The sequence below is a fragment of the Gorilla gorilla genome, chromosome 18 (assembly GCF_029281585.2).
Source record: "Gorilla gorilla gorilla isolate KB3781 chromosome 18, NHGRI_mGorGor1-v2.1_pri, whole genome shotgun sequence".
Taxonomy (NCBI): Eukaryota; Metazoa; Chordata; class Mammalia; order Primates; family Hominidae; genus Gorilla; species Gorilla gorilla.
In genome coordinates this window covers 36,091,346-36,107,618 of record NC_073242.2, presented here as the reverse complement: position 1 = coordinate 36,107,618, position 16,273 = coordinate 36,091,346, and the positions used below count along the sequence as shown (strand labels likewise).

Below are 16,273 nucleotides of genomic sequence, written 5' to 3'. Positions count from 1 at the left end.
CCAGCACTTTGGGAGGCCAAGGTGGGAGGATCACTTGAGGCCAGTAGTTCGAAACCAGCCTAGGCAAAAAAGTGGACCTTGTCTCTACAAAAAAAACAAAAATTTAGCAGCGCATGGTAGCACATATCTGTGGTCCTGGCTACACTGGAGACTGAGGCAGGAGGATTACCTGAGCCCAGGAGGTTGAGGCTGCAGTAAACCATATTTGTGACACTGCCCTTCAGCCTGGGTAATAGAGCGAGACCCCATCTAAAAAAAAAAAGAGAAAGAAAGAGAGACTGTTAAGGTAGTTATATGGACCCGGCCAGGTGCAGTGGCTCACACCTGTAATCCCAACACTTTGGGAGGCCGAGGCAGGTGAATTACATGAGGTCAGGAGTTTGAGACCAATCTGGCCAACATGGTGAAACCCCATCTCTACTAAAAATACAAAACTTAGCAGGGCGTGGTGGCACGGGCCTGTAATCCCAGCTACTCAGGAGGCTGAGGCAAGAGTATCACTTGAACCTGAGAGGCGGAGGTTGGAAAGAGCCGAGATCACGCCACTGCATTCCAGCCTGGGTGACAGAGTCAGACTGTGTCTCAAAAAAATAAATAAAATTTAAAAGGCCGGGTGTGGTGCCTCACACCTGTAATCCCAGCCCTTTGGGAGCCAGAGGCAGGAGCTCACTTGAGGTCAGGAGTTCCAGACCAGCCTGGCCAACATGGTGAAACCCCATCTCTACTAAAAATACAAAAATTAGCAGGGCGTGGTGGCAGGCGCCTGTAATCCCAGCTACTTAGGAGGCTGAGGCAGGAGAATCACTTGAACCCCAGAGGCGGAGGTTGCAGTGAGCTGAGATCGCGCCATTGCACTCCAGCCTGGGGGACAAGAGCGAGACTTCATCTCAAGAAAAAAAAAGAGTTATATGGACCAATTCACGATAGTGTGGGAGAACAGGAAGGGTTCTAGTTTGTAGTAATGAATCTCTGTGTGCCTGGCATGCATGGATGTTAACACTGACAGAAACAGGGACCAGAAATCAACACATACCTATTGATCACTAGCTAATACCTAAACACTGTCCTAGGCCCTGGAAATAAAGAAACTCTTCAGGGAGCTCTTGGCCCAATAGGATATGGAGTTGTCAGATGGTGTGACAGGTTCTATATTGCCTGTATGGACAAAATTTTATAGGAGTGTAGCGCACAGAGATACCTTCTGTAGTGTTCAGTGGCTGCAGATACTGTCTTTAAAGCCATTTATGCAGAGTGTGGTTCTTGGCCTTTGTCACTTAATTGCTACTTGACTTTAGGGAAGTTACTTAAGCTTCTGTTTCCCAAACTGTAAAATAGGGATGATAACAGCTAACTTTGATGGTTGAGGATGAATATGTGTAAAGCACTTAGCAAAAGTATCAGCTATTACTCTAATTGGTTTGATTTCGGCAAAGTCCAGACTCTGCCTGGAGTGGGGGCTGAATGAACAACTCCAGGCAGTGGGGGTTGAATAAACAGTGGGCCACATACTAATTGAAAACCTAATATGGGCCAGGCATGGTGGCTCACGCCTGTAATCCCAACACCTCGGGAGGCTGAGGTGGGCAGGTCTCTTGAGTCCAGCAGTTTGAGACCAGCCTGGCCAACATGGTGAAAACCCGTGTGTAAAAAGATACAGGGCCGGGGGCGGTGGCTCACTCCTGTAATCCCAGCACTTTGGGATGCCGAAGTGGGCGGATCACGAGGTCAGAAGATTGAGACCATCCTGGCTAACACAGTGAAACCCCGTCTCTACTAAAAATACAAAAAAATTAGATGGGCGTGGTGGTGGGCGCCTGTAGTCCCAGATACTCAGGAGGCTGAAGCAGGAGAATGGCGTGAACCTGGGAGGCGGAGCTTCCAGTTAGCCGAGATCGCGCCACTGCGCTCCAGCCTGGGCGACAGAGCGATACGCCGCCTCAGGAAAAAATAAAATAAATAAAAAGATACAAAAAAGTTAGCTGGGAGTGGTGGTGCACACCTGTAGTCCCAGCTACTTGGGAGGCTGAGGTGAGAGGATCTCTTGGGCGCAGGAGGTGAAAGTTGCAGGGAGCTGAGATCATGCCACTGCACTCCAGCCTGGGTGACAGACCAAGACCCTACCCCACCCCCACCCCCCCGCCAAAAAAAAAGGAGAAAGAAAAGGAAAGAGAAAGAAAACCTTAGGCTGGAATCAGTGGCTCACGCCTATAATCCCCACACTTTGGGAGGCTGAGGCAGGTGAATCACCTGAGGTCAGGAGTTCGAGACCAGTTTGGCCAACATGGTGAAACCCCATCTCTACTAAAAAATACAAAAATTAGCCAGGTGTGGTGGTACGCGCCTGTAATCCCAGCTACTCGGGAGGCGGAGGCAGGAGAATCGCTTCAACTCGGGAGCCAGAGGTTGCAGTGAGCTGAGATCACACCACTGCATTCCTTTCTGGGCAACAGAACAAAACTCTGTTTAAAAAAAAAAAAGAAAAGAAAAAAACTGCCAGGAGCAGTGGCTCACGCCTGTAATCCCAGCACTTTGGTAGGCTGAGGCGGGCGGATCATGAGGTCAGGGGTTCGAGACCAGCCTGACCAACATGGTGAAAACCCGTCTCTACTAAAAATAAAAAAATTAGCTGCGGGTGGTGGTGCTCACCTGTAATCCCAGCTACTCAGGAGGCTGAGGCAGGAGAATCATTTGAACCTGGGAGGCAGAGGTTTCAGTGAGCAGAGATCACTGCACTCCAGCCTGGGCGACAGAGTGAGACTCCATCTCAAAAAATAAAAATAAAAGAAAACCTAATGTGTGCTAGAAGCTTGAGATCCAAAGATGGCTATGGATTATGACCTATCTTCAGAGAGGAAAATAGAGAATAGTTCCGTTTTAATGTGCCGTGAGTTTACATATTAGGAAAGCAGTGAAAGATGAAGATAGAATGTAAGTTTATTCGGCCGGGCGCAGTGGCTCACGCCTCTAATCCCAGCACTTTGGGAGGTCAAGGTGGGCAGATCACGAGGTCAGGAGATCGAGACCATCCTGGCTAACACATTGAAACCCTGTCTCTGGCCGGGCGCGGTGGCTCACGCCTGTAATCCCAGCACTTTGGGAGGCTGAGGTGGGCGGATCACGAGGTCAGGAGATCGAGAGCATCCTGGCTAACACGGTGAAACCCCGTCTCTACTAAAAATATATAAAAAAAATTAGCCAGGCGTGATGGCGGGCGCCTGTAGTCTCAGCTACTCAGGAGGCTGAGGCAGGAGAATGGCATGAACCCAGGAGGCGGAGCTTGCAGTGAGCCGAGGTCATACCACTGCACTCCAGCCAGGGCGACAGAGAAAACTCCATCTCAAAAAAAAAAGAAAGAAAGAAACCCCGTCTCTACTAAAAATACAAAAAATTAGCTGGGCGTGGTGGCAGGTGCCTGTAGCCCCAGCTACTCGGAAGGCTGAGGCAGGAGAATCACGTGAACCCGGGAGGGGATGTTGCAGTGAGCCCAGATCGCGCCACTGCACTCCAGCCTGGGCGACAGAGCGAGACTCCGACTCAAAAAAAATAAATAAATAAAAATAAAAAAGAATGTAAGTTTATTCATTTGTTCCACAAACATTTCCTGGGTATCCATCAGGTACTGCGCATTTGTGCTGGGAAATAGAAGAAGGTATAAATGGTCAGCATGCCTGCCATATTCATTTGCAGAGCTGCCTAACTCTGACTTTGAGAGGACAAATCCTATAGTTATTAGATCTGAACTTGAATTAATGTCTAAAGATATAGAAGTCCCTCAAGGGATGCAAGGGGGAGGGGAAGAGGTAACTATGAAGACATGATGGCAAGATGAAGAAGAACTAATACGGGCTGGGCATAGTGGCTTACACCTGGAATCCCAGTGCTTTGGGAGGCCGAGGCAGGAGAATCATTTGAGGTCAGGAGTTTGGGACCAGCCTGGCCAACATAGTGACCCCGTCTCTAAAAAGAAAAAAGAATTAGCCAGGGATGGTGTTGCAAAGCTATAGTCCCAGCTACTTGGGAGGCAGAAGTGAGCCCAGGTGTTCAAGACTGCAATAACCTATGATCGCACTACTACATTCCAGCCTGGGCAACAGAACAAGACCCTGTTTCTAAAAAAAAAAAAAAAAGAAGAACTAATCCAAATTACTAAATAGTTACTAAATGGGAAGAGAGCTGTCCACCACACACTGCCCTATATGAAACTCAAGGTACTGCCTTCCTTTGTCGAAGCAAACAAGCCCCAAATATCATATGAATGATTCGCCATAATTAGTTGGAATTAATAAGCATGTAAATGGACTATGGTGTCACTGTTAATTCATATAAACTCTACATTTAACACAATGACCAAGCAAGAGGCTTTTTTTTTTTTTTTTTTTGAGACAGAGTCTCACTCTGTTGCCCAGGCTGGAGTGCAGTGGCACGATCTCGGCTCACCACAACCTTCGCCTCCCAGGTTCAAGCAATTCTTCTGCCTCAGCCTCCCAAGTAGCTGGGATTACAGGTGCGCACCACCATGCCAAGCTAATTTTTGTATTATTATTATTATTATTATTTTTTGAGATGGAGTCTCGCTCTGTTGCCTAGGCTGGAGTGCAGTAGCACAATCTCGGCTCACTGCAAGCTACACCTCCCGGGTTCATGCCATTCTCCTGCCTCAGCCTCCCGAGTAGCTGGGACTACAGGCGCCCACAACCACGCCCGGCTAATTTTTTGTATTCTTAGTAGAGATGGGTTTCACCGTGTCAGCCAGGATGATCTCGATCTCCTGACCTCGTGATCCACCCGCCTTGGCCTCCCAAAGTGCTGGAATTACAGGCATGAGCCACTGCGCCCAGCCAATTTTTGTATTTTTAGTAGAGACGGAGTTTCACTTTGTTGGCCAGGCTAGTCTCAAACTCCTGATCTCATGATCCGCCTGCCTCAGCTTCCCAAAGTGCTGGGATTACAGGCGTGAGCCACCATGCCCGGCCACAAGAGCCTTTTTTGCAGGGTTGTTTTCTTTTTGTTGTTGTTGTTTTTGTTTTTATTTTTATTTATTTTTATTTTTAATTTTCTTTTGAGATAGAGTCTTACTCTGTCGCCCAGGCTGGAGTGCAGTGGCGCAGTCTCGGCTCACTGCAACCTCCGCATCCTGAGTTCAAGCAATTCTCCTGCCTCAGCCTCCTGAGTAGCTGAGATTACTGGTGTGCGGCACCACGCCCGGCTAATTTTTGTATTTTTTTTTTAGTAGAGATGGGGTGTCGCCATGTTGGCCAGGCTGGTCTTGAACTCCTGACCTCAGGTGATCCACCCACGTTGATCTCCCAAAGTGCTGGGATTACAGGCGTGAGCCACCGCGCCCGGACTGTGGTTGTTTTTTTTGAGACAAGGTCTCGCCCTATTGCCACTGCACCTGGCCTGGCATTAATATGTACAAATGCTTAAAATATATAACTTCCCAGGCCGGGTGCAGTGGCTGTAATCCCAGGACTTTGGGAGACCAACAAGGGAGGATTGTGTGAGTTCAGGAGTTCAAGACCAGCCAGGGCAAAGTAGCAAGATCTTGTCTTTACTAAAAATCAAAAAGCTTAACTGGGTATGGTGGTGAACACCTGTAGTCCCAGCTAAAACAAACACAAAAGCTAAGACAAAAACAGATAATGTACATGTGCATGTATCATAGAAAGACGTAGAGAACAGGCCTGGCATGGTGGCTCACACCTGTAATCCTAGCACTTTGGGAGGCTGAGGTGGGTGGATCACCCGAGATTGGGAATTTGAGACCAGCCTGACCAACATTGAGAAACCCCATCTCTACTAAAAATACAAAAAAAATTAGCCAAGTGTGGTGGTGCATGCCTGTAATCAATCCCAGCTACTTGGGAGGCTGAGGTAGGAGAATCGCTTGAACCCAGGAGGCGGAGGTTGTGGTGAGCCGAGATCGCGCCATTGCACTGTAGCCTGGGCAACAAGAGAAAAACTCCCTCTCCAAAAAAGACAAAAAAAAAAAGATGTAGAGAACACATGAAGCAACAAAAGCATGTTTCCAAAGTTATAATGTGACCCTATTTTTATAAATATAAACAGTGTGTATACATATATATAGGCGTACGAGAAGGATAAATACTAAAATTGGGTTATAGAAAGATAGTGATTGGGAGGCCAAGGTGGGCAGAGCACCTGAGGTCAGAAGTTCAAGATCAGCCTGGACAACATGGTGAAACCCTGTCTCTACTAAAAATACAAAAATTAGTCAGGTATGATGGCAGGCATCTGTAATCACAGCTAGTCGGGAGGCTGAGGCAGGAGAATCACTTGAACCCAGGAGGCAGAGGTTGCAGTGAGCCGAGATCGCGCCATTGTACTCCAGCCTGGGTGATGAGGAAAACTCTGTCTTTTTTTGGTTTTGTTTTGTTTTGGAGACGAAGTCTCACTCTTGTCCCCCAGGCTGGAGTGCAATGGTGCGATCTCCACTCACTGCAACCTCCGCCTCCCAGGTTCAAGTGATTCTCCTGCCTCAGCCTCCCGAGTAGCTGGGATTACAGGCATGTGCCACCATGCCTGGCTAATTTTTGTATTTTTAGTAGAGACAGGATTTCAACATGTTGGCCAGGCTGGTCTTGAACTCCCGACATCAGGTGAACCGCCCACCTAGGCCTCCCAAAGTGCTGGGATTACAGGAGTGAGCCGTGGCGCCCCGCCGAAACACTGTCTTTAAAAAAAAAATAAAACAAAATAAAAAAAAGGCTGGGCGCGGTGGCTCACGCCTGTAATCCCAGCACTTTGGGAGGCCAAGGCGGGTGGATCACAAGGTCAGGAGATCGAGACCATCCTGGCTAACATGGTGAAACCCCGTCTCTACTAAAAATACAAAAAATTAGCCGGGCGTGGTGGCGGGTGCCTGTAGTTCCAGCTAGTTGGGAGGCTGAGGCAGGAGAATGGCATGAACCCAGGAGGTGGATCTTGCAGTGAGCTGATATCGCGCCACTGCACTCCAGGCTGGGTGACAGAGCGAGACTCCGTCTCAAAAAAAAAAAAAAAAAAAAAAGGCCAGGCGCAGTGGCTCACACCTGTAATCCCAGCACTTCGGGAGGCCAAGGTGGGTGGATCACAAGGTCAAGAGATCAAGACCATCCTGGCTAACACAGTGAAACCCTATCTCTACTAAAAATACAAAAAAATTAGCCAGGCATGGTGGTGGGCACCTGTAGTACCAGCTATTCAGGAGGCTGAGGCAGGAGAATGGCATGAACCCTGGAGGCAGAGCTTACAGTGAGCCAAGATCGTGCCACTGCACTCCAGCCTGGGCGACAGAGCAAGACTCTGTCTCAAAAAAATAAAAAAAATAAAAAAGGCCAGGTGCAGTGGCTCATGCCTGTAATCCCAGCATTTTGGGATGCCGGAAGTTCGAGACCAGCCTGACCAACATGGTGAAACCCCATCTCTACTAAAACTACAAAATTACCTGAGCGTGGTGGCACATGCCTGTAATCCTAGCTACTCGGGAGGCTGAGGCAGGAAAATCACTTGAACCCGGGAGGCGGAGGTTGCAGTGAGCCGAGATCACACCATTGCACTCCAGCTTGGACAACAAGAGCGAAACTACAAGAGCGAAACTCCATCTCAAGAAAAAAAAAAAAAATGGTGATATCACATTAAAAAATATTTTTTTTTTTGAGGTAGGGTCTGGCTCTGTCACACAGACTGGACGATCCTCCCACCTCAGCCTTCTGAGTAGCTGGGACCACAGGTGCATGCCACCATGCCCAGCTAATTTTTGTACTTTTTGTAGACATGGGGTTTCACCATGTTCCCCAGGCTGGTCTCGAATTCCTGAGCTTAAGCCATCCTCCTGCCTCAGCCTCCCAAAGTGCTGGGATTACAGGCATGAGCCACCACTCCCGGCCCACATTTAAATGTTTATATTTCAATTGCATTTTATAATTTTTCTATGAAAACATGTGTTGGTTGTACAATAAATAGATAAATATATGTCATCCTAAATTTTGTATTTTTTTTGAGACAGGGTCTCGCTCTGTCACCCATGCTAAAGTGTAGTGACACCACAATGACTCATTGCAGCCTCAAATTCCTGGGCTCAAGTGATCCTCCTGCCTCAACCTCCCAACTAGCTGGGACAACAATTGTGCACCACGATGCCCAGCTAATTTTTTTTTTTAATTTGTAAAGACAGGATCTCACTGTGTTGCTCAGGCTGGTCTCAAACTCCTGGCCTCAAGTGATCCTCCCACCTCGGCCTCCCAAAGTGCTGAGATTACAGACATGAGCCACTGCCTGGCCTACATGTTATCCTCTTTTTTATTTATTTTTTTAATACAGATCGGGTCTTGCTATGTTGACCAGACTGGTCTTGAACTCCTAGCCTCAAGCAATTCTCCCACCTCAACCTCCCAAAGCACTGGGATTACAGGCGTGAACCACCACGCCCAACATTTTTTTTTTTCCTTTAAACATGTTATTCTGTCAAAGGCTGTTGAATAACTCAGAGAAGAGTTGATCAGGGTCTGAACCCAAAGCAGGTTAATGGCATGGAGAGTGTGAAGAAAAGGGGACCAATTTTTCTGAAGGATAGGTGGGAATTGGAAACTCACTGGAAACACTTGTGGGGAGTGAGAGTGGGAGGAGTTCAGAAAGTTTTTTTCCTTTTTTTTGAGACAGAGTCTTGCTCTGTTGCCAGGCTGGAGTGCAGTGGTGTGATCTTGGCTCACTGCAACCTGCGCCTCCTGGGTTCAAGTGATTCTTGTGCCTCAGCCTCCCAAGTAGCTGGGATTACAGGCACGCGCCACCACACCCAACTAATTTTTGTATTTTTAGTAGAGATGGGGTTTCACCATGTTGGCCAGGATGGTCTCGATCTCTTGACCTTCTGATCTGCCTGCCTTGGCCTCCCCAAGTCCTGGGATTACAGGCGTGAACCACCACACCCGGCTGATTTCAGAATTTTAACTAAGACCATAGAGATGCTCAGCCTGGTGAGAGATGCAGGAGGAAGGCCGGTGGTGGAGTGCTGAGAGGTAACATGATCCCTGCCCTTTGCTTATTTATTTATATTATTATTATTATTATTATTATTATTATTTGAGAAAGAGTTTTGCTCTTGTTGCCCAGATTGGAGTGCAATGGCACAATCTCAGCTCACCGCAAACTTCGCCAGGTTCAAGTGATTCTCCTGCTTCAGCTCCTGTGTAGCTGGGATTACAGGCATGCGCCATCACGCCCTGCTAATTTTGTATTTTTAGTAGAGTCAGGGTTTCTCCATGTTGCTCAGGCTGGTCTCGAACTCCTGACCACAGGTGATCTGCCTGACTCAGCCTCCCGAAGTGCTGGGATTATAGGCACGAGCCACCGCGCCTGGCCTACTTATTTATTTTTTTGAGACGGAGTCTTGCCCTGTCGCCCAGGCTGGAGTGCAGTGGCAGGATCTTGGCTCACTGCAACCTACGCCTCTCAGGTTCTAGCAATTCTCCTGCCTCAGCCTCCCTAGTAGCTGTGATTACAGGCGTGCACCACCACGCCTGGCTGATTTTTGTATTCTTAGTAGAGACGGGGGTTTCACCATGTTGGCCAGGCTGGTCTCGAACTCCTGGCCTCAAGTGATCCGACTGCCCTGTCCTCCCAAAGTGCTGGAATTACAGGCATGAGCCACCGCACCCAGCCCCCCTTTCCAGGTTCTTAACAGTCCCTAGATGGTATTAAGTAGCATTTTTGTTTGTTTGTTTTTTGTTTTTTGAGACGGAGTCTTGCTCTGTCACCAGGCTGGAGTGCAGTGGCACGATCTTGGCTCACTGCAACCTCCACCTCCTGGGTTCAAGCAATTCTGCTTTAGCCTCCTGAGTAGCTGGGACTACAGGCAATGCCACCATGCCCAGCTAATTTTTTGTATTTTTAGTAGAGATGGGGTTTCACCATGTTGGCCAGGATGGTCTCAATCTCTTGACCTCGTGATCTGCCCGACTCAGCCTCCCAAAGTGCTGGGATTACAGGTGTGAGCCACCGCAGCGGTCCTGAGGTAGATTTGTTTGTTTGTTTGAGATAGGGTCTTGCTCTGTTGCCCAGGATGGAGTGTAGCGGTGCAATCTCGGCTCACTGCAACCTCCACCTCCTGGGCTCAAGCAATTCTCTTGCCTCAGATTCCCAAGTAGCTGGAATTATAGGTACGCACCACCAAGCCTGGCTAATTTTTGTATTTTTGCTAGACAGGGTCTCGCCATGTTGGCCAGGCTGGTCTTGAAGTGATCCACCCACCTCGGCCTCCCAAAGTGCTGGGATTACAGTTGTGAGCCACCACGCCAGCCAGGTGCTGGGAATCTGAAGGAGGGACAATGACCCTGCCTAGGGTAGGTGGAGAGATTGCATAGAGGCAGAGCCCTTGGAAAGAAACACTTGAAGGATGAGGAAGAGTTTAACTGATTCAGAAAAAGGAAAAGCTCAATGTGGGTAGAGAGCCAAGGACGTTTGGAAGAGTGAGAGATGGGGTGATGAGGCCAGCTGAGGGAGGCTTTGGCAGTCAGGCCAGAATTCAGACTTGACTCTGAGTTACTGGGGAGTTCCTGAAGGATTTTGAGCAGTGGAGTTCCTTGGCCAGGATTCTGAAGGAAAATCTCTCGGGCAGTGGTGTCCAAAGACCTGGAGTCCTTTTATGAATCCATTGTCTGAGCTGGAAAATGTATGGCTTCACCCACTCCGAATCCCATCATGGCTTCTGGTCCACTTAAACCACGAGAACTTTTTTCTTTTTCTTTTTTTGAAACAGCGTTGGCCTGGCATGGTGGCTCACGCCCGTAATCCCAGCAGTTTGGGAGGCCGAGGCGGGCAGATCACGAGGTCAGGAGATTGAAACCATCCTGGCTAACATGGTGAAATCTCGTCTCTACTAAAAACACAAAAAAATTAGCCAGGCGCGGTAGCAGGTGCCTGTAGTCCCAGCTACTTGGGAGGCTGAGGCAGGAGAATGGCGGGAACCCGGGAGGTGGAGCTTGCAGTGAGCCGAGATGGCGCCACTACACTCCAGCCTGGGCAACAGAGCGAGACTCCGTCTCAAAAAAAAAAAGAAAGAAAGAAAAAGAAACAGGGTTTTGCTGTGTTGCTCAGGCTGGAGTGTAGTAGTGTGATCACAGCTCACTGCAGTCTTGATCTTCTGGGCTCATGCAATCCTCCCACCTCAGCCTCCCCAGTAGCTGGGACTACAGGATTGTACCAACATGCCTGGCTAATTTTTTAATGTTTTGTAGAGATGGTAAAGGGGCACGTCCCTCTGTTGCCCAGGCTGGTCTGGAACTCCTTGGCTCAAGCTGTCCTCCCTCCTCCGCCTCCCAAAGTGCTGAGATTACAGGCGAGAGCCACCTTGCCCGTCCTGGGAACTGTTTTCTAATCAGCTCATCAAAACCTTCATCTCCCCTGCTAACAAAGGGAGCCACTTCCTTCCTCTCTGCACATACCCCATGTCTCACCACGATGATGGAGCTACAGTGGGACTTGGAATCCAGATGTGTGAAGGATGGAGGGGTTGAAGGTACGTAGAGAGGTGATGGGCAAAGGGGTCCAGGAGGTGGTAACCCCAGGTGTTCTTGGCCTTGGCCTTCCCCACCTCTCTGGGACTGGGCCAGTTTGAGCATCTCAGCTGCCTCTTCTGCCCGCCCCCTTGTTAGCCGCACTCAGCTTCCTGCCCCACCAGAGGAAGTGGGGAGAGACGGCAGGTGCAGTGATGGCTGGCGGAGTCATGGTGAGTCCTTACACCCAGAAACCTGGGCATCTCGGCCCCCAGCCCCCATGCCTGGGGTCCCCAGACCCCACTGACTCTTCCTAGCCCAGGAACTCAAGTGATCCTGGGGACCCTGCCTGCCATTGCCAGCAGCCTCATATTGTCCACCCCCATCCATAGGACAAGGAGTACGTGGGTTTTGCTGCCCTCCCCAACCAGCTGCACCGCAAGTCTGTCAAGAAGGGGTTTGACTTCACGCTAATGGTGGCAGGTCTGGGGGTTTTGGAGAGGGAACTGCGGAGGGGATGTCCTTAGGAGACCCTGGCTGTCCCCTCCCCTGACCAGTTGGGCCTGTTCTGTCCACAGGGGAGTCAGGCCTAGGGAAATCCACCCTCATCAACAGCCTCTTCCTCACCAACCTCTATGAGGATCGCCAGATGCCAGAGGCCAGTGGTAAGACCCTCCCCACCCTCTCGAGGCAGTAGCCCCTGTCCCCAGGTTACACCCTAGTCTTTCCCATCTGGGGACTCAGGTAGTTGACTGCTTTTTTCTGAGACTTTCCTCCCCTGGGAAATGGGTGCAGGCAACTGTGATATTGACAAAGGAAATTAATTCTGCCTCAGAGCCTCCCCGGATCCCTGACCTCTCTCCCATCCCACAGCTCTCTTGACACAGACCCTGGCCATTGAGCGCCGGGGCGTAGAGATTGAGGAAGGGGGTGTGAAAGTGAAGCTGACCCTTGTGGACACACCTGGCTTTGGGGACTCAGTGGACTGCTCTGACTGGTGAGGAAGAGGAAAGGGGACAGAGGCTCAGCCTTTCACAGTGGCGACTCCCTGGAGAGTTACAGGACTGGTTTGTGCTGGCTCCCTATTTCAAAATGTGGTGTCTGTTTCAGAGGGTCACTGGGTCCCTGTGCTTCTTGATGACTCACCTAGGCCCCCACCAGTTCCCCTTAATGTCTTTGGAGGGAGCCAAAGAAATGACATTCTACTCCCACAGTCCTGGCTAGCCTTGCCCCCTGCCCTCTGGCCTTTGATCTCTGACCTCACATCCTCTCCCCACACCCAGCTGGCTTCCGGTGGTGAAATTCATCGAGGAGCAATTTGAGCAGTACCTTAGGGATGAGAGTGGCCTGAACCGGAAGAACATCCAGGACTCCCGAGTCCACTGCTGCCTCTACTTCATCTCACCCTTCGGCCGGGGGTCTGGTGGGGGGATCCTGGGGGCTGGGGCATTTAGGGAGGGCTGGGGGGTCTCTGCCCCCTGAGGCTGGGCAATGACCAATCCCTGGGTGCAGGCTCCGTCCCCTAGATGTGGCCTTCCTCCGGGCAGTACACGAGAAAGTCAACATCATCCCAGTCATTGGCAAAGCGGATGCTCTGATGCCCCAGGAAACCCAGGCCCTCAAGCAGAAGGTGTGAGTGATGACCTCTGACCTTTGACCCCAAGTGAGGCCAAACCTGATTTCAGCTTAGACTTCTTTGATCTTGAAGTGGCCTTTCTGGAGCATGGTGCATCAGGCTAGATTGTAGGAGAAGCTTCTGAGGAAGGCGGGTGGTAAGCCGCCAGCATAGCCATGTCTCTGAAGGCTCAAAATAGGCTACATATGCAGCCCCTGGGCTAGATGCCTGGCTGAGGCCTATTTGAGGGCAGGAGCATAGACATGAGAACATAGTGACTTCCCTCTGGCCCCCACCCCGTGTCTTCAGAGCCCTTTCCCACTGTTTCTGCTTATATCTCTCTCGGCCTCTCTTTCTCTCTTTTTTTTTTTAAGATAGAGTCTCACTCTGTGGCCCAGGCTGCAGTACAGTGGCAAGATCATAGCTCACTGCAGCCTCGAACTTGTAGGCGCAAGTGATCCTCCTGCCTCAGCCTCTTGAGTAGCAGGGACTATAGATGAACACCACCATGCCTGGCTAACTTAAAAAATATTTTTTTGGCTGGGCTTGGTGGCAGACACCTGTTAATCCCAGCACGTTGTTTGGGAGGCTGAGGTCAGTGGATTGCTTGAGCTGAAGAGTTTAAGACAAGCCACGGCAAAATTGTAAAACCCCATCTCTACAAAAAGTACAAAAATTAGCCAGGTGTGGTGGTGTGCACTTGTAGTCCCAGCTACTCAGAAGGCTGAGATGGGAGGATCACCTGAGCCTGAGAGGTTGAGGCTGCAGTGAACCAAGATGGAGCCACTGGACTCCAGCCTGGGTGATAGAGTGAAACCTTGTTTCAAAATATATGTGTATATTTTTTGTAGAGATGGGATCTAGCTATATTGCCCAGGCTTCTCCTGGTCTCTTAATGTCTGCCCCATCTTAGAATCTTGTGTTTCTCACCATCTATGTCTCTGAGATTTTTTGTCTTCCTGTATGTCCATCTCTCCCCATCTCTGTCTTTCATGTCTTTCTGTCTGTCTCTGACCACCCAGTATCTCTGTGTCTGTCTCTGGTCATGAAATGTCTGTCATTGTGGCCCGTTTCACACTGTCTCTATATCTGTTTCCCCTGAGATCCGGGATCAGCTGAAGGAAGAGGAGATCCACATCTACCAGTTCCCCGAATGTGACTCTGATGAAGATGAAGACTTCAAGAGGCAGGATGCAGAGATGAAGGTGTGGGAAAGAAAGAAGGAAGGCAGGCCGGGCACGGTGGCTCACGTCTGTAATCCCAGCACTTTGGGAGGCTGAGACGGGAGGATCCCCTGAGGTCAGGAGTTCCAGACCAGCCTGGGCAACATGGCGAGACCCCACCTCTACTAAAAATACACAAATTAGCCAGGTGTGGTGGTGGGCGCCTGTAATTCCAGCTACTCGGGAGGCTGAGGCAGGAGAATCACTTGAACACTCCAGCCTGGGCAATGGAGCGAGACCTTGTCTCAAAAAAAAAAAAAAAAAAAAAGAGGAAGGGGCAGGAAGCAGAGGAGGCGGGTGTGGAGATTGAAGCTGGGAAAGTTTCTGCCGTGTGAGCCAATGGTGAACCCCTGCCCCCTGCCCTCCAGGAAAGCATCCCTTTTGCAGTCGTGGGATCATGCGAGGTGGTGAGGGATGGCGGGAACCGGCCGGTGAGGGGACGCCGCTACTCCTGGGGGACCGTGGAGGGTGAGTGAGGCCAGGCAGGGGTCCTAAGGCCAGCAGGGAGCCCGGGGCCTCTGGGTCAGGCGCACTCAACATGTGAAGTTGGGGTGGGCTTTGGTCCCAGGGGATCCTAGGAGGAAAGGGGGGTCGCTGGGCTGCAGACCGCGGACCCTCCGCTAGAGTGGCAGCAGGACTTTCCTGTAGACCCGACCCTTACGGGTGGGTTGGACCCGAAACTCCCTGACGTTCGCTGGTCCGCACCCCCCCCCCCCCCCCCCCCAGTGGAGAACCCACATCACTGCGATTTCCTGAACCTGCGACGGATGCTGGTGCAGACACACCTGCAGGACCTGAAAGAGGTGACGCACGATCTGCTCTACGAGGGCTACCGGGCCCGCTGCCTACAGAGCCTGGCCCGGCCTGGGGCTCGCGATCGAGCCAGCCGCAGGTGAGACCCGGGGCGGACAGTATCGGAGCCTCCAAGGTCCCGCCTCACCCATGACCCCGCCCTGAGGCCTCGTCCCCACCACCCGTGACTCCGCCTTCACCACTCAGACCTCTCTCTCCCTCCCTCTCTCCCTCTCTCCCCCTCTCCCCCTCTCCCCCTCTCTCCCCACCCGCTTTGCCTCCGGCCCTAACTTCAAGGACCTGGCTCCGCCTCCTAGACCCCAACCTCGCCCCAGGCCCTGCCTCCTGGGCCTCACCCACAACCTCAGGTCCCGCTCCTGATTCCTGTCCCCTTCCCACTGTCCCGCAGTAAGCTTTCCCGCCAGAGCGCCACGGAGATCCCGCTGCCCATGCTGCCTCTGGCGGACACCGAGAAGCTGATCCGCGAGAAAGACGAAGAGGTGAGCACGCACCTCGCTTCCCCCCGACCGATGCCCCAGGTCCCCCTCTGGCCTCGCCAGGTCACCGCCTGCAATCTCGCCCTGCACAGCTGCGCCGCATGCAAGAGATGCTGGAGAAGATGCAAGCCCAAATGCAGCAGAGCCAGGCCCAGGGCGAGCAGTCAGACGCCCTCTGAGGCCACGCCCCGCCCGGCCTCACCTCGGCTCCGCCCCGCCCGGCCTCACCTCGGCTCCGCCTTCAGTCGACCTCTTGTCCAATCCCCGCGCCCCACACTGCCCAGCGGCCCCCCCCCCCCCGCCGGGACCTCCGCGGGTGCCGCCCTCGCGCGGGCTAGGGGGAGGTTCTCCCAGCCTGAGTCCGTAGCCCCGCCCCGGCGCTGGTCCCGCCCACCCAGACACCGCCCACTTCCCGGCCCGGGGCCTGCGCCGTCTCCGACCGCATCACTGTCTTCCGGAGTCCCCCTTCTTCTCCCAGACTCTGTCTTCAATAAAAACTGAACTTCCCGCGGCCACGCGAGCCTTCTCCTTCCTTGCGGAAAAAGGCGGCGGGCGTAGATTGTGGGGGCGACCCCCGCAGGCCTCCAGGCCGCATCCATTCATTTGTGGGGCGCTCCCACCTGAGGCCCTCGCGCAGACACTCTGAAGGCGCCG

General features: G+C 51.6%; 1 protein-coding gene across 1 annotated transcript; it reads left to right on the top strand.

Annotated features, from left to right (window-relative positions):
• Window positions 1-11,635: 11,635 nt before the first annotated feature.
• SEPTIN1 (septin 1) lies at window positions 11,636-16,271 on the top strand. The gene is made up of 11 exons (XM_031002985.3): window positions 11,636-11,725; window positions 11,885-11,975; window positions 12,071-12,157; window positions 12,366-12,489; window positions 12,776-12,910; window positions 13,005-13,122; window positions 14,211-14,312; window positions 14,699-14,798; window positions 15,057-15,222; window positions 15,532-15,622; window positions 15,712-16,271. The coding sequence occupies exons 1-11, from the start codon at window positions 11,708-11,710 to the stop codon at window positions 15,796-15,798; spliced, it is 1,119 nt and encodes a 372-aa protein (XP_030858845.3). The 5' UTR covers window positions 11,636-11,707; the 3' UTR covers window positions 15,799-16,271.
• Window positions 16,272-16,273: the final 2 nt, after the last annotated feature.